Raw genomic sequence first — 18,521 nt, 5'->3', positions numbered from 1 at the left:
TTATGCTAAGTGAAGCTAGCCAATCCCTTAAAAACAAATGCCAAATGTCTTCTTTGATATAAGGAGAGTAACTAAGAACAGAGTAGGGACGAAGAGCATGAGAAGAAGATTAACATTAAACAGGGATGAGAGGTGGGAGGGAAAGGGAGAGAGAAGGGAAATTGCATGTAAATGGAAGGAGACCCTCAGGGGTATACAAAATTACATACAAGAGGAAGTGAGGGGAAAGGAGGGAAAATATAAGGGGGAGAAATGAATTACAGTAGAGGGGGTAGAGAGAGAAGAGGGGAGGGGAGGGGGAGGGGGGATAGTAGAGGATAGGAAAGGCAGCAGAATACAACAGACTCCAGAATGGCAATATGTAAATCAATGGTTGTGCAACTGAAGTGATTCTGCAATCTGTATATGGGGTAAAAATGGGAGTTCATATCCCACTTGAATCAAAGTGTGAAATATGATATATCAAGAACTATGTAATGTTTTGAACAACCTACAATAAAAATTAATTAAAAAAAAATAAAACCTTAACCCTCAAAAGACAAAGAAAAGTGTCTAAATGAGCAAAAAATTAAATATGTGTATAGACACAAAACAAAATTCAAAGTGGATCAAAGACCTAGGCACTAGAAAATAGACCCGCACCTAATAGAAGAAAAAGAAGGACCAAATCTTCACTATTTTGGCTTAGGATCTGACTTCCTTAACAAGGCTCCTAAAGCTTAAGAGGAAAAAAGATTCGTCATGAAAAATGAGAAAATCATGTCCACTGAAATGGTCAAAACTGTTGATGAGGATGAGGATTTATGGTCACTGCCTACATCCGACTATCCTTCTTTCTGTTCCTTCTTGGGCTGGGCTGTGGAGGGGAAGAAAATGAGCAAGTGCAGGCTGGGGATGTTAACCCCTTCCTCTTTTCATGCTGCAGAGTTCCGGCGTTTGGCTAGGGCTTAGCTCTAATCAGCCTTAGGGACTTTGTTGGGTGCTACCTGTTCTGGAGAGATTAGATCAACACACCCTATGGCCAGGCAGCTTTCTGTTGGGAGTCTGGAGCCTCTTGAGAATCCTACTAGCCAGCCAGTGTGTCAACCCTTTACAGGTCTCATACATTCCACTGCCCACAGTGTGGTCTTCCCAGGCTTAGTCTCTGAGAGTAATCATGCCCTCCTGTTCAGTTCCCTGACCCTCCTTAGCTGGTCACATGAGCCACCAGATTCTAACAGAAAGTGAGTTGTTCTGCCTTCTATTTTTCTGACTCCAATCTCCCTGGGTACAATGGTGTCTGTGTCTGTTCCACTCACGTTCTGCCAGGTACACCCTGGGCCACGTGATAGGCTCTTGCCAGGACAGCATGGCATGTTTGCTGTGATCTCCTGGCTTCTGCTGCAGCAAGTTGCAGCATGGCTGCCTCAAGATGGCCCCACCTCAGCTCTCCCCTTGCCTGAATGAGAAATGCGTAGAACTTTTTGAACAGAACTTTTTGCTGTGCAGCCTCTGGATCAGCTAAGTTCAGGCTACTTTTCTGTTCTGCAGGGTTTTCTCCACCATCTTTGTCCATTGTGTTTCTCTCTCTGTGTTATCCCTCTCTCTGTGGTGAACCAGCACAGCTGCAGGTTTAGCTCCAATGGACTCTTTCTTGTTCTTTGTTCAATGCACCAGAATTTCTGAGTCTCTAAGAGACTTTGACTATCTATAATTGAATTTCTGTGAATTCCCTCTTTCACTCGGTTCATTGAGCAGTATTCTTGCTGCTTGAATTGGGAACCCAGAGCAACTGAATATGGAGCCTTCCTCTGAAGGTAGCCATATTTAAACTCTCTAGTAGCTTTATTTTTTTTTGGGGGGGGGGTACTGGGGCTTGAACTCAGGAGCACTCGACCACTGGGAGCATCCCCAGTCTATTTTGTATTTTATTTAGAGACAGGGTCTCACTGAGTTGCTTAGTGCCTCCCTTTTGCTGAGGCTGGCTTTGAACTTGTGATTCTCCTGCCTCAGCCTCCAGAACTGCTGGAATTATAGGCATGTGCCACCACACCTGACTTCTCCAAGAGCTTTTATTTATATATTTCAGAATTACTTTGATTAATGTCTAAAGATTCATCACCTTTAAATATATGTGAGGAATTTTACTTTATATCCAAGTTCATTCATTCAAAGAATATTTATTATGCCTCTACCATGTACCAAGCACTTTTCTAAGTTTTAGGGATACAAAATTGAACCAAAGGATAAAAATCCCAGTCCTCGTGAAGCTAGCATGAAGAGGTAGTTCAGAAGGAATCCTGTGGAGCTAGAAACCTAGGGGCACAGAAGTTCCGCAGTAGAAAGCACCTGTTCATCATCAATCCAGTCAGCCACAGCCTGTGGTCTGAAGATGATGGAGAGGAAGTGGGACAAGGGCAGGTTAACCTGAAGGACTCCTTTCTGCTAATGTGCTAGGCTCACTTGTAATGCCTGGGTTGGTTCCTTCTCTTCTCCAGAGGAGGTTCTGAAAGTTTCAATTTCCCAAGAGAGAGGCAGAGGAATGAAGTTCTCCATAGACTGTCTGGAGCCATCTGGGGAGACAGAGAGGTTAGGTTCTCAGTTGACTTGGGGGAAGTGGACAGCTTCTCACCCTGGAGTACCTGCCCACTCTGGCTCCACTATGGGAACTCCACAGAGCTGCTGCTCTGGGACATGGACTACTTTGGTGGAATTAGCAGGCTGTGACAATTGCCATTCTATGGGCTGTGCTGTTGACATTCCAGTGCCCCTATCTTCAGAGATTTTCTCTCTGGGTATGAGAACCCATACCTAATGGAAGGTAGGGTCCCACACATTTTGATTTAGGGAATGGCCTGACTCCAGCATAGGGAGAAGAAGCAATAAACATGACAGCTGTCCTGAAATGATCTCCCAGGCCTGGTTTTCTGAGGACAAGTGCCGGGTTTCTGTTCTCGTGACTAAAAGGCTCAGGGGTCACTCCAGTTAAACGGGGCTAACTGGGCTGCACGAAATAAGCACACGACAGACACAAATACCTTTTTCCTTGGGGTTGCTGTGACGGCTCCTCTGACGTTAAGGATCCGCAGGAAGAGAGAGAGTGAGAGTGTGCGCTGACCCCTTTTATTGAGGAGAAGTTATTTAAATGAGGCAAGGGGTCAGGTTTCAGGGGGCTGAGTATCTTCATGATGTCCACTGTCAGCAGGTTGACTGACACCTGGGTAGGCCACACCCAAGGCACTTCTATGGAAGATTCTATCCTAAACAGGGCAAGGGGTTATATTACAAAGGAACAGGTGAGCATAGCTTTACCCATGGGGCTGTAGCAAGACACACCCATGCACGAGACACCAACCCTCGCACCCAAGAAGGGTGCCACATTTCTGCGACTGAGCGCCTCAGCACCCAGCCGGGGAGTGTAACTCAGTCACATGTAAGGTTGGCCTCCCACAGACAAGGAGAAGTTTGTCAGTCAAGAGAATGAACACAACATAGAGGAAGATGCAGCAACATTTTGAGGATGAGGGAAGCCACCAGTTTGTGAGTTTGGTCAGTAACTTTGAGTACCTTCTACCTACGAAGTCCCCATTCTTCCATGCTCTGAATTTTTACAGCACTTACTGCCTAGATACCCAAGTTTGGGCTCATGTCTAACCCTGCTGAATGCCGGCACCATGCCTGCTAGAGGGACCTTCCCCTTCTGTAGGGTTCTCACTTATATGAATCAGTTATACATAGCTCTACCTCTGCCTCTAGTCATTTCTGCTGCAGTTTAAAGGCAACAAACTGAAGAAGTCCCAGCCCCAGTGGGAGTCATGGAGGAGCGAAGAGACCTGGATTCCTCTTGGGAGATTTGAGGGCCCATGTGCTTTAAGAAAGAAAAGAAGCCTTCCATCTGGGACTCAAGAGGAAGGCTATACTAGCTTCCTTCTGTAGAACAAGGCCCCAGGCAGCAGGGTGTCCACAACCTAGCTGTGTCTCTCAGCTCCTCCTACACCCCAAAGTAGCTGCACCCCATTGCCTTTTGAACCTCTCCAAAGCTCTGCTTTTGTTGCAGTCTTCCTTCTTAGTTGTGACGAACCATTAGATTCTGGGACTGGGAACCTGGGCTCTCTTCAATGTGGTCCTTACGCACCTTTCATCACATCTCTGAAATGGGGGCACCAGAACTGAACCAAGCCCCTCAAACATCCTCAACCAGCTCTTACTGCGACTTCTGCACTGGTGCTCGGATCACCCCTCTGCCTGGGTCATGTATCTGCACAACAGCATAGTTTTCAGACTTTTTATCAGGCTCACAAATCATAGCTTATCACTTACAATATGGGAGGAGTTAAGAGGGGCAGGGAGAGATTGGTGCTTATAGATGTATTATATCTGGGGTCTAATCCTGGCCTTGACCCTTTCTAGCTGAAAAAGTTAGCGTTTTGATCTTTATATTTCTGTGAAGTGACAACAGCTAGAGAACCATGGGGACAAAGCCTGAGGGGAGTGCCTCTGTGTCAGTTCCTCTTCTCTATTCTTTGTGGAGTCACACTTTTGACCCACTGTTAACCCTGCTGGTGGTGTGGTCAAGGCACTAACCCCAGCTCATACCTGGTGTTGGTGCAGCAAGTTGGGGGCCCTCTAGGGAAAGGTGTAGGGGTACATTTAACTGCATTCTTTCTAACACTCGCTAAATGAATTAATATGTTTTCTTATTTTTAGATGAAAAAAATGAACCATTTGAAGTCTGAAGGAGGGGCGCTTTCTCTTTAAAAATGGTACCTGATGTCTTCTCGTCTGCCTCTAAAATGCCTCATAAGACCCAGAAAAAGGACAGCAGCAACAGAAACCAAGACGGACAGTAACTCAATTGCCAGAGAAATTTTATCAACTAGGTTTAAGACCCCTGGAGCTAGTCTGGATGTAAGCAAGCAATGAACAGATTCTGGTTGAGGGACAACCTACAGAATGAAAGCCCTCTGCTACTCAAACTGTCAACCTCAGCAAGCTAGGGTAGGACTGAAGAAATGTTCCAGAGTGAAGGAGAGTTAAGAGACACCATGGCAAGGGCTGGGATTGTGGCTCAGCAGTAATAGCGCTCGTCTAGCACGTGCGAGGCCCTGGGTTCGATCCTCAGCACCACATAAAAATAAATAAATAAAATAAAGGTATTGTGTCCAACTACTTCTAAAAAAAATGTTAAAAGAGAGAGAGAGAGACACACACACACACACACACACACACACACACCATGACAAAATCAAACGTGCTTCTGGATTGGATCCTAACTAGACAGGAGAAAGGCACTGTAGAGATGGCAGGAGGAATTTGGACAGGTCTGTGGATTAGATGGTGGCAGTGTCAACGTTGACTTTTCTGGTTTGAATGACAATTGTTTTTGTGTAGGAGAGTGGCCTTGTTAAGGAGGAAATACCTACTGCGGTATTTAGGGGTGATGGGCCTTGGCGCCTTCAACTTAACTACTTTAGAAAAACAACCTGCAGTCCTAGCAAATCTTAGGCTGAGGCAGGAGTGTGGCTTGAGCCCAAGAGGTCAGGTCCACCAGGCAGGGTAGCACAGTGTGACAATGTCTCAAAACAACAAACATTCAAATAGTTTGGGAAAAAATAATAAAAATGGGAATAGTCCTAAAAAGAAATGAGTTGGAACACGTGAAAAAAAAAAAAAAAAAAAAAAAAAAAAAAGAGAGAGATAAACTCAGTGAAGGGAATACAGGAGTTCTTGGTTACTCTTTTCGAGACCATTTCTGCACCTTTTATTTCAAAATGAGTTTTTAAAATAATGTGTGCATCCTTCAAAATTTCTGTGTAAATGTTTATACGTGTGTATATAAATACACATGTGCATAGGTACATCCAGGAGCCAAGGTCTCAACTCAGACTAATTAAATATTAATTGGGGGGATTGGTAGCTCACCTGTGAATTTACCACCCCTTCCCTCAACTGCACCATGCAGTGCCTGCAAATTTGAGACCCCAGGTTGTAATCCAGCTCTCACGATAATCACCGACCGGTGGGGCTTGTTAACTAAGGGGTTACTGGCCCGTCTTGGGTGAGGGCAGCAGGCTTGCGGTTCTGCGGTCCGGAAAGCGCACAGGTGGTCTAGATCCCGCCCCCGCCCGGGCCTCGTGCGGCCTCAGGTGCGGCAGGGCAGGTGAAAGCCGGACGCCCGCTGACCCCCCGCGCGCCGTCATGGACGCTGCACCCTCATCCCCTGAGTCGGGTCCCCTGTCGCCTGTCCTTCTGGGCGCACCTCAGGCCGAGGTGCTGGAAGACGTGCTGCGGGAACAGTTCGGGCCGCTGCCCCAGCTGGCCGCCATCTGCCGGCTGAAGCGGCTGCGCTCGGGCGGCTACTCGTCGACGGAGGACCTCCAGTTGGTGCTGGAGCGGCGGCGCGTGGCCAACGCCAAGGAGCGCGAGCGGGTGAGGGGTTCCCCAGGGCCACTGGGCGCGGTCACCACGCGACCGTGTCCTGGGAGGGAGCTGACTTCCCGCAGAGGTACCCACCACCAAACATCTGCAGTGCGCCCCGGTGCGCCCCTTTGCCGTCCAAACGCAGGCCGCGAGGCCACTTGGACCTCCGGAGGCCCGACGTGGGTCCTTAGCTTGTCGGGAGAATAAGTGGCCTTGTTACTGGGCACCTGCGTCCGGCTGCTTCGTTCCTGGGCGTGGGATTGCCGCCCCATCTGCTGACTCTCCTGGACTTGTGCAGGGAGGTCCAGGAGAAGGGTAGAGGGGGACCCTGCCAACTTCAAAACTCTTTCCCCTTGGCAGGTGCTTTTAAAAAGTTCAGGGCGCTGGAGTTGAACTTCAGTCTCAAGCTGTGGCGTGCTTGGGCACAAAGGGGACCCCTACTTGTTTCCTTGACCACGGCCTCTTAGCCTCGAGCAAATGCAGGGTGAGGGGGAGAAGGGGGCTTAATGGAAGTTGTTGTTCTTAATTTTTTTTTTTTTTTTTTTTTTTTTAAGTAACGAAACACAATGCCCCAGTGTGAGCCCAAATTCCATCTCAACCCCGCAGAATGAAAAAAGCGACTTTCCTAGTCAGGGTGGGGATGCGGTTAATCCTACAGGCCGTGGTTGGAGCGTCATCTGCTGGTATTTTTGGGTATCTCTGACAAAACTTGGCCCCAAATGGTCAGGTCTGGTCTCTCTCTCTGTTCTGCTCTTTGTAACCTTTGGGCTTGGTTGCCATGGAGGTGAACCTAGAGGGGGAAGGACGAGGGACATAGGAGCCAGGGAAGTGCCCATTTAGGCCTAGGGCTTGGAGGATAAGTTCTGTGGAGGGCAGGCCCTAAACACCCCAGCCAGGTCCTGTGAAATTAGCCTACTAGAAAGCTTTGTATGGGAAAGAATATGAGGAGGAAGGAGCAAGTCAGGGCAGAAGACTTAGGGAAGTTGGGGAAGTTGTAAAAAAAAAAAAAAAAAAAAAAAAAAAAAGGGTAAGTATGATTTTTTTTTTTTTTTACCAGAGACAAGATATTTTATACAAATTATCCTCTGATCTGCTTTGATGGCCCTAAAATGAGATTATAATTCAACATTTTAAGTGAGCCTTTCCCACCAAGAAGGAGTTGCCTTCTGTAGAGAACTGGGCCTCATTTTATCCACTTGAAAGCTAATTACCTTTATTGTTCTTTATAATGATAAAATCAATATGCCTAGGGAATACAGAAATGACTGAAGAGGGACCGGCAATACTCATGACAGATGACCACCAGAACATATTTGCATATGTCCCCTCAGTCATTCATTTTTCCTAGTTGTATGTCATGTATATAATTTTACAAAATTGTGTTCATTCAATATCTTATCGTTGTAGGTCTTTTCACCTAACATTACTAAATGCATTTCCTTGTTTTCTTTTTGACTTTACAGTCAAAGGAATGGACCATAACCAATTCCATCTTCCATGGATAGGCTGTATGTTGTTTGTAACTTTTTACTGGTATAAATCTGTGTGTATCTGATAATTGGTCTTGGAATAAAAATGCTAGAAGTGGAATTACTGGGACATAGGGCACATCGGATCTCATGACTTTTGATACAAGTTTCCCACTTGCTTTCTAGAAAGGTTTATAATTTTTTATCCCTGATACAGAGTACAGGACTGCTTTCTTTTTCATGGTATTCCTGATCCGATTAATAAAACAAATGTTACAAGCTTAGTACATGAAAAATGGTATTTATAATTTATTGACCTTAAATCTTTTTAAACATTTGCTGGTCATTGGATTCTCCTGTCAATTAGCCTGGTCTCTCATCTGTTTCACTTTAGGTTGGGACAATGCTCAATATATTGGTTTTGTGGAGTTGTAGGGGCCAGCTCTCCCAGAGCCTATGTCCTCTAGACAGACGAACATCAGTGTTCCAGGCCTTCAGAGCTGAGGTATTAGACCTTGAGAATAGGGGAAGTAAAAGTGAGGAGTCTTTGAAGTGTGAGCAACATATGGACTATCACACTTGGCCTTGTATCAGTAGCTCACTGGGAAAGAGGTTGACAAGTTGAGGGCACAGTGATGAAAGAAAGATGTATGTACATTTTATTCAGCAACAGTAGTGCTTATTGAAGACTAGGTTTGAGATCTGGATGAGGAGGGCTTTTTTTTTCATCATGGTTCTTAGTCACCAAAAAGATATATAGTAGGTCTTTCTACTTTGCAGGTGAACAGACTGAGTCTTAGTGATATGAAGTATCCACGTACTCCAAAAGGCCAAGGATGGAGCTGGGTTTTAAATCCTAGTGTAGTTGCTGCAGAGAGTTCAGCCCCTACTTTTATTGTTTCTGTTATAATGAAGTAGGTGCATTCTCAAAGGAATGAAGCAAGGTCAGTGTGAACAACACACCTTCCAGCCCATCTGCCTGCAGAGCTGAGTCGATGCTACCCCTGTCATCTGGCTGTTAAGTTCAGTGCAGACAGAGATGTGACCCTTTGTGGGATGCCTGCCTTGATTCACCTCCCAGATGAGAGGGTGGTGGAAACGAGACCTCACAGCTCTCTTCTGTGGTTTCGGGGATGTCTGCATAAGTTAGAGTGTCTGTTGTCTTAGCATGTGTGGGGCCCTCAATTCAATACCCAGCATTGTCTGTACCTTTTTGTCTTCTAGATAAAAAATCTCAACCGTGGTTTTGCCAAACTGAAGGCACTTGTGCCATTTCTTCCCCAAAGCAGGAAGCCTAGCAAAGTTGATATCCTTAAAGGTGCATCTGAATACATACAAGTTCTCAGTGATGTTTTGGAAGGATCCAAAGACTTAGAGGTAAAGGTTTAAAAATTTAGAACATTGAGAGTCACCATTTATTGAGCTCTTTCTGTATGCCAGGCACTGTGCCAAGTAATTTATGTATACTTTCAGTTTTAGTCTTTAAATTTTTTTTAAATTGTAGATAGACATAGTACCTTTACTTTATTTTTATGTGGTGCTGAGGATCAAACCCAGTACCTCATATGTTCTAGGTGAGCACTCTACCACTGAGCCACAACCCAAGCCCCTCCAGTTAATCTTGATAATAATCCTCAGAGCTACTTGTGGTAGTTGACAAAGGAGGAAATCAAAATTCATGTGAAGGCCACACAGCTAAGTAGTGTGAAGACTGGGATTTGAACCCAGATCTGGATGAGCTTTGCAGTCAAGTCTCTGGCCATCTATCTACTTCCCTTCTGTTACTGTCCAAGGCACTTAGATGCTAGTTGCTAAATATTTGATAGGACCTCAACAGCTGGAACTTAGGAGGAGGCTTCCATGAAAGCGCTCTGGGGTGGCAGTTTCCTATCAGCAGAACACTCATCAGCAGGGACCCAGAAGGGGTTTTGCAGTTATTCAGTGAGACAATCTAAATGAACCTGCTTTGTAACCTGTAAAGCATTATAGTGTTGCTACCATTATCAGAGTGGCTTAGCTTAGAAGTGTCCATAGGCAGTGGGAGGTATAGGTTCGTTCATGGGTTTCATAGAGAGGCAAACAGTGAAGGCCTGAAAATGGATCCATGATCGGGGAGATATGAAGAGAGAGAAGGCCTTTGAGATGAGCTCCAAGTGACACCATTAACAGGAGGAGATCATTAGGATTAAGTGACAGGGAGATGGAAGAACAAGATGGGATCATCAAGTTGAGAAGGAGAGAATGATGGAAAACCAAAGGTGGAAAGTCAGGATGCTCCTGAGAACAAGGAAGGCAAAGGAGGAACAGTAACTAGGTTTAGCATCTGAGAGACGGAAGAGGAGTGGGCTGGGAGTCAACTCATGGGAAGTCAGGTGGGCATTATCAGTGAATATCTGGGGTTCAAACAGGGAAGTGGCAAGTTTCAGGTCCATTTACCTTGACCGTATGAGAAAGGAAATAAAGATCAAAAGAATGGTAAGAAGAAAACTATCAGGTCAAGTGAAGGCATTTTCTAAGTAGCAGTGTGCTGGTGTTTAAGGACAGAAGAGGAGAGATACTATAGAGAAGAGAAACGAACATTCTAGAACCTAGAACATTCTAGTAGAACTTTTTGTCCACTAGTCCTATTCAGGTGACTGCTAGGAAGCTATATTTTGTAATGGCAGGAATGGATTGTTCTATTGGCCAAATTAGATGGCATGGTCATAGGGTTCAGATATGTGTAGGTGACTAATTGTGTAACAAGTGCTTTGTTCTGTGCAGTCATTATAAAATATAGGATTTATTCCATGCCACAATATTTTAAATGCACAACATTTTGAGTTTACAGAAGGAGAAAATAAAGGCTACTGAGCAATACTTTCTCTCCATAATAACTGAAGCATTGCTCTTATGTAAAAAGTTTTAAATGTATTTTATGTAGCCAATATAGCCCAGTTGATATATTTCATATAGCTCAGGGATGTAGCTCACTTGACAAAGTACTTGCTTAGCATGTGTGAGGCCCTCAATTCAATACCCAGAATTGGAAAACCAAAACTCCCTCAAACCACCACCACCAACCAACCAACAAACAAAAACACACACAAAAGTACAACCAAGAAAAGTCTGAACGTCATATTATACTGTTTGACCACTAATTTGGTTTCTAGAAACAAGAGCCAGAGGAGCAGAACTATAGCAACAATACTTGTGAATCACATGTTTCCTTGGCTAGAGAGCTATCGAGAAACGTTATCCGACATACCAGCTGTGCCATTGGCTTGAAGAGTGAAGAGGAAGTGCCCTGGGCAGATGGTGGCAGTGGTGAGCCAGCATACACTTGTTGCCCAGGTCTGACGCTGGCCACCAGAAATTACTTCACCGGCCAGGAGTCTGGTACAGTATTCCTTCTTAAAAGGCTATATGCAAGTCAGAAACCTCCAAATGTATACCTTGAAGTGTGTGGCATTTTCCATGCTCAAACTTGATTAAAACAAGATTTTTGTGAGAACATCTGGGTGGGGAGGAGGGGCTTCCTAGCCTGGAAGATTGTGATGTTCCTAAATTAATTGATTGTCAGCTCAAGGAAGGGAAAATTTCCTCCAGAACCACTCAATACAAACTTAAGCTTATTTTTATTTTATTTATCTATTTTTTTTACATATTTTTTTTAGATGTTGACGGACCCTATTTTATTCATTTGTTTATATGCGATGCTGAGAATCGAAGCCAGTGCCTCACACATATGAGGCAAGCGTTCTGAGCAACAACTCCAGCCCCCTAAGCTTAGTTTTAAAATGGCCGTATTTAATGCAGCAGAAGGCTTTCTGGACTGTGTGTTCTCCAGAATAAGTAGCTTGCCATATGTAAAGATACATGGCAATGCTATTTTAAGGTCGGGAGTCTGGTTGTAGGGGAACATGTAATAGCAAAACCATTCATAGTTATTGCTCTTGTTACTTTGTCAAACTAAAGTAGTAGCTGGAGGTGGCTACATGCTTCTCCAAATTCAGAAGGAGGACTTTTGCCTCTCGCTCTATCCTTTTATCTGTAACTAATGCTGTCAAAGTGAGAAAGGCCTGTAGGAAACTGAAACCAATGAACTGTCACAAGCATGTTGTCACTGTAATATAAGGGACAGAGTCACCAATGATAGTTGTTGGGAGAAGGTTAATATAACAGTTGAATGTAGGCTTTGGAGGCAGATTGCTGAGGTTCAGACCCTGTGTTTGCCATCTGCTGGCTGTGTGACCTTGCCTGAGCTACTGAACTTTTCTCTGTGATCCTGTTTTCCCACCTGTAGAATGAAAGTAATGCTTGTACCTACCTTGCACGTAAAATAAGTGAGGTTCAAATGACATCATGTCAGTAAAGTGTTCAGCATGTCTCTGGTATGGGTTTTCCTGGATAGATACCACATTTGCTTGACTTTCCACGAGTAATCAAGATTGATTGGTGAGCAACAATAAGCTACTGGCATCCCAGCTCGTTTGTGGCAAATGTTTGTAGCTCTGCTCTGATTGGAGATCTTCGGTCTTCCTGTTCACTGGCTGGCCTTGGCTTCCATGTCTGATTTGATTACTGTACTCTAAGGATCCCAACTGAGTATGTGCTCAGCTTAGATTTTCATATTCTGACCACCTGAGATATGAACCTTCTCTTGCTGGTCAACATTTAGGAGACAATCTCTATTGCTACTGCATGAATGGACATGGATGACAGACCAAAAGAAGGTGAAGAAATCACCTGACCTGGACCAATACTGGTTAAGTTAATACTAATCATGTTTCTGCAAGTGACAGTGTGAATATGTAATGGATATCAAGGTGGGATCTGACTTGTATTTAATTCTCATTGTTCCTTCTTTGGTAGGTATCCTCATGTCATTCTCTATCATCTTCTTGCCAATCCCTTTTGGCCAGACTGGGGCAGAAGCTTCTATGGTAGCAGAACAGACCATAAATATATGTGCGATCCTTGTTTTCCAAGAGTAATAGATCCTGGGATAGCTGCTTATAGTTCATCACATAATGAACTTCTGTTCATTAACCAGTTCTCATGGAAGTTTGCTTCCAAAAAGGAAGGAGATAATTTTTAGTCTTTAGCCAGACAAGTTTGTTAATTAGAAGAGTGTGCTGCTAATTCTTAGACTGAACAAAGAATGAATCGTGTATTTGACATTTTTATATACTGGATATATAACTTCTGTCAAGGTCACTTTCAAGTCCTGTTTGTAAAGTATACCATTTTTGTGGGAGCATTCTAGGATTTTATCAGTTTGGTCAAGAATTTCTTATCCTTTGACATTCAAATCATTCATTTTGAAAACTGAAAAAAATTTGGAGCCAGGCTGTGGTGGCGCACATCTGTAACCCAGTGGCTCAATAGGCCAATTCCAGGGATGGTTCAGTCTCCAGTGCTAATAAAAAAGGAAATAATAATCAATTTACAGAAGGGTTACAAGTGTAGTACAAAGAACATTTTTCCTCACACATTTGAGGGTGAGTTGCCAACCTGATGGTCTCTCTCACCTGATTACTTCAGTGTGCATTTCCTACACACGGGACATTCTCCTAACACAACTACCCCAAATCAGGCAGCCAATGCCTTTGCACGCTTGCTGTGTAAACCTCAGGCTCCATTCATGTTTCACTTATATCCTAGATAATGCCTTTTCTAAGAAAAAAGACCCAGAGGAGAATTATAAATTGTGTTTAGTTGTCTCTTTAGCTTCCTTTGGTCATGACCTTTCTGTGACTTTTATGATCTCGATGCTTTTGAAAGATTATGGGCCAGTTTTATGGTATGTTTGATAGGCACTATCTGTTTTCTCCTGATTAGATTAAGACATGTATCTGTGCCAGGAATCTCACAAGTCATGCTGTTTCTATTCATTGCATCCTATTGGGGCACATGTCTATTCTATTTCTAGTGACATTCCTTTTGATCACTTGCTTGAAGTGGTGACTGTCAGGCTCCTCCACTTGAAAGTCAGTCTTTTTCTTCCATAATTAATACGTATATTCTGAGGAGCTGCTTTGAGATTTCCTAACTGTCCCATTACTCATCAAACATCCTATATTATTAAACTTTGAAGTAATTATAGATTCACAGTAAGTTGCAAAGGAAGTCCAGAGAAGTGTCATGCACTTTTAACCCAGTTATTCCCAATGACTGCATCTTATATTAACTATAGCATATCAAAACCAGAGGGTACATAGTTCTGTGTCATTTTATCACATGTAGATTTGTGCATCTACCAGCACAATCGCAATACAGAACTGTTTATCACCATGAAGATCTTTTTTGTGTTACCGCTTTGTAGTCACACCCGCTGCCTCTCTGTGCTTCTGAATCCCTGACAACCACCAATGTTTTCCATCTCTATAAGTTATTTCAAGAATGTTTTGAAAATTGAATCATACCATATTCTATCTTTAGAGACTTTGTTTTTAAATTTTTTTGAAAGGGACAATGCTCTTGACATCATTCAGGTTGTTGTATCAGTAGTTTGTGTTTCCTTTTCATTCCTTTTCATTCCATGTCCATGCATCACATGGATGCACACATGTGCATTTTGTTTTTAATTTACTATTTTAATTTACTTTTTATGTTAGCATGGGTGCATAGTTTTCTGTTAAATTCAGTAGCTTATATCATATGTCATTATTTTTTGCTCAAATTGTCCTTATTGTGGCCAGTGAAAGCCCCTGTTTGTTTTATCATCAGTATTCTTTGGTTGCTTCTTTTCTTGCAGAAGATGTTTTGAGCTCATGTTGTCCCACCCCCAGCCTGGAATGATGATTCCAATTATCCAAGGACATGCCTGTGTGTAACCCATCTGCTGCCATCTCCTCCCTGTATGGCTGGTCTCTTCAATCTTTCTTAGGATTTATCAGACTTCACAAGGGCCCTCTCTTTGGCTCTCATGTTCCACCTGGGCCATGCTTACCAAAGGCATGGGTGCTTCCTCTGGTGTTAATGCCAATTTACCTGCTTGGGCCCCAATACCTTGCTTGGGGTCATCATGGCTTTTCCTACCTAACCCTGTCTCAACTATTGGCATTAGGACTGAATTGTTCAGACAGGAAAAGGGGGGAATTATGTTTCTTTTGAGGTGAGCATTTTTCTACATTATTTTCCCTTTTAACACATGTAACTGAGATTGTTATTTGCATGTGAGTTGAGCAATTATTTACTGACTTTATATAAACTTGTACTTTACAATCAGAAACTAGGATGAGGTCAAGGATGCTATGCTCAGGCTAGCCTTTATTTGACAAAAGGATCCTTGTAAGGGTTCAGCCCATGTTACCCAAAGGGGTGACTACACAGGGTTTTAGAATCCTGGCCAGATACCCTGACTAGAGACTTAGTGACAGCTGATGTAGCTCATTGAACTGAATCACTTATATGTGGAGGGGCTTAGGATTTAGGAGGCAGGCCCTTTCTAGCTTCAGTGTGCAGGAAAGGCACCCTTCTTCCTGCCCTCGGGGTCAGGAGTGGAATTCCTGGTGCTGGCAGGGATGGACATTGTAGGGAATTTGGAGACAGGGTCAGAACGGGCTGTGCAAGGTCAACAACATTCCTGGGAGGCAGAATCCTGAATGAAGTACATGAGAATCTGCTGATGGCAGGGACGGAGATTAACTTCTGGGGCCAGAGCAGGTTTGCCTGGGAACTGAAGCAGCAAGTATCCATGTAGGCAGAGAGGTTGGGAGCCATGAGGGGTTCCACAGTGGGGCCTGGTAGGGATAAGGATTGGTTTCAAGGTCTGGAAGAGGATTGTTTAAAAATGAAGTTTCCAGGTGTGGGTATTTGCCAAGTTGGGGATGGGCATTGCTGGGTAGCAAAGTATTGGCTGTCTTGCCATGTTTATTCTTTCTACTTGTCACTTGTAATGGTAGCTTGGGCATTTGACAATGTATATGGCTCTGAATTCTATTCAGAGTTGCCTGTGATACTGTAGAGATTACATCTCTGAAGAAAAAAAAAAAACGAAAAAAATAATCCTTCAGTTTTGGAGTGAGATGCCAAGAATGCCGGGGTTTAAGGGGCTTTGGAAAGAGACATGTAGCTGAACACAAATGTCTGTCCCAGGGGCTAGAACTGCTGCCAACATAGATTTCTGAATTTTGGCATGTTGTGAGAAAGTTCCTTGAAAGAGTCTGAGAGAAGGAAGCTGCCTGGGTGGTAGATTCCCACTGCCCCCTCTCCAGACTGTGGTCATCTGTGAAGTTACTCCTTGGGCACATTTCTTCCAATAACATTTTAACCTCTGAAATGAGGGGAACAGATGAACACTTTTGGAAAGCCTGGAAGCCTCTTCTATCTTGCACCTTGCCTTTCCCCAGGCGGAGGCATGCAGTGGTAAGAAGTCTACCGCAGAGCACAGCGTGTCTAGGTTTTTGCATAGGAAGCACATTGCCTGCCTGGGTGTTCACTGGTGACTGATGGGGCATGCTCTGATGAGTGTAGCCCAGCAGGATATTTTGGAATGCTGAACCTCCCTTTGGACGGGGCAGGTGCTCTCTGGTTTGCCAGAGTCCCCACCCCTCCTCTTTGCATGGTACTAGCATCTTGCCTGTTCAGGTGATTGACCGTGTTGCTCTGGACTAAAGGTGTGGGGCTTAGGGTAGGCTGCTCCAGTGAGTGCGTTCAGCTCTGGGATTTTCTGTGTTTTCTAAAGTTTGTGGATCAGTCTAGGAGCTGATGCTTTGATCTTACATATGCTGTATTTGTCTGGGACTTTGGAAAGGTGAGTCATCTGGGGCAGGCGGGGCAGGATGGATCTGTGTTGGCAATGATGATACATCCAGTGGAGGATTCCCAGGATGCAGCTACTGAGGAATAATACAACCAGATGCCCAAGAGGAGACCCTTAAGGCTAAATCTCATCAAAATAAAATGTTAGAGGGAAGACAAATTTCTATTTCTTTGTGAAAATAAGAAAGGGAGATATCTTTTAATTTTTCTCTGGGTAAAGAAGACTGAATTGATCATGAATGCAGGTTTACATGCTTCGAGTGGATGTGTGGATGTGTGTGAAATCTGGTGTTTTTTTTATGACAAGAACTCTACCTGGTATGTCACCTAATCCTGTCAGAAAGTGGACCATTATTGGAGAGAGCCAATAATCCCATCCCTTTCTACATATAATGGGCCTTGTGGTAAAATTAATTTCAGTCAGTCTTTGTCTATTCCATTAGACTTCCAGCAGGAGTATTTACGAGATTTTTATAAAGAGCCTTGTAATATGCCCATCTCATTGGCCCCAGGTGAACATAAAGAATGGCAGAATTGAATGGAAGGGTGTCTTTTTTATTCTAAAAAAGAAAACCCCTCAACCTTGAAATGTGAAGGAGAGCAGACCAGAAAATACAATCAACTTTAAAACTAAATTAAAGCTTTTGGCAATAGCATTTTATCATCCACAATTATATATGTAATGGGTTCTGATATCTGAGTTGCCTAGAGATGAGTCAAGCCTTTGTTTTTTTTTTAGTCATGGGTTTATTCTTCCTTTGGGATTTCAGGAAACTGAGAAGACACAATGATTTCACCACCTTAGTAAAATGTCTGCTGGAAATCTAAAATGCTTCCAATTTTTTCCCTTATGCTACTTAATTAAGAAATTAGCACAGGACACATAACAATTGTGTGACTGTTTTTAATTTTTTTTCATCATGAGCATGTTTAGGTGACCCATTAATGGGGACAATTTTCAAATTTTTGGACACCTAAATTGTTTTCAACTTTTTGTTTTTATAAATGTAGGAGAGTGCCTGTTGTGTTTAGCTCTTTCTGTATTTTGTATTGTTTTTCAGGATAGGTTCCCAGAAGCAGAAGAGCTCCTGAGTCACAGGTAGGTATGTTCTATGACTTGCTTATTTGTAATGCCACTAGCAATGCGCAGTTATCCAGTTTGACCATATTCTTGCCAACAATGAGACGTCTAAAAATGGAAAAAAAAAAAAAAACTGGTGTCTCTTTTTTTTTTTTTTTTTTTTTGCGGGGGATGGGGGGTTCTAGGGATTGAACTCGGGGGCACTTGGCCACTGAGCCACATCCCTAGCCATGTTTTGTATTTTATTTAAGAGACAGGTTCTCACTGAGTTGCTTAGCACCTTGCAGTTGCTGAGGCTGCCTTTGAACTTGTGATCCTCCTGTCTCAGCCTCCCAAGCTGCTGTGATTGCAAGTATGCACCACCGCGCCCAGCTGTCTTTGAACATCTTTGATTACTAATGAAATGAAATGAAATTTTGGACTGGGGATCAAACCCAGGCCTCACTCATACTGTGTTCTATGCCCCTAGCCCCAATATTTCTTTATTTTTCTTTTGTGAGCGATCTGTTCTTTTCCTTTAGCTATTTATAATGGACTTTCTTCTCTGTTTCAGACTCCACAAGTATGAAAAGTGAAAAAGCCCAGGGTTACCTTCTAGAGAAAAATAAATTCAGTCTTGAACATTTTGGAGTCTTTTTTTTTTTTTTTTAAGGAAATTTGCAATGATTCTGAGTTTAACAGTCACCCTTTAAATGGCCTTGTCTCCCACAGACTCGCTCGACTTCACTTTCTACTTCATGCTTTGAAGAAATAGATTGGAGCCTTTGCTCCCAGCCCCTCATGAGCTTTCACCCTCACCCTCTCGGGACCCATACCTGATGTCT

The 18,521-nt window shown here is 43.5% G+C and overlaps 1 protein-coding gene across 1 annotated transcript; it reads left to right on the top strand.

Moving 5' to 3' along the window:
* The first annotated feature begins 6,177 nt into the window (after window positions 1-6,177).
* Window positions 6,178-17,719, top strand: Figla (folliculogenesis specific bHLH transcription factor). The gene is given in 5 exon segments (XM_076834014.1): window positions 6,178-6,408; window positions 9,093-9,245; window positions 11,021-11,218; window positions 11,220-11,246; window positions 17,678-17,719. Coding segments are annotated over 5 exon segments (651 nt in total).
* The last annotated feature ends 802 nt before the right edge of the window (window positions 17,720-18,521 follow it).

This window comes from Callospermophilus lateralis, chromosome 14 (assembly GCF_048772815.1).
Source record: "Callospermophilus lateralis isolate mCalLat2 chromosome 14, mCalLat2.hap1, whole genome shotgun sequence".
Classification (NCBI taxonomy): Eukaryota; Metazoa; Chordata; class Mammalia; order Rodentia; family Sciuridae; genus Callospermophilus; species Callospermophilus lateralis.
The sequence above is the reverse complement of the archived record's forward strand: the minus strand, read 5'-3'. Positions and strand labels throughout refer to the sequence as shown.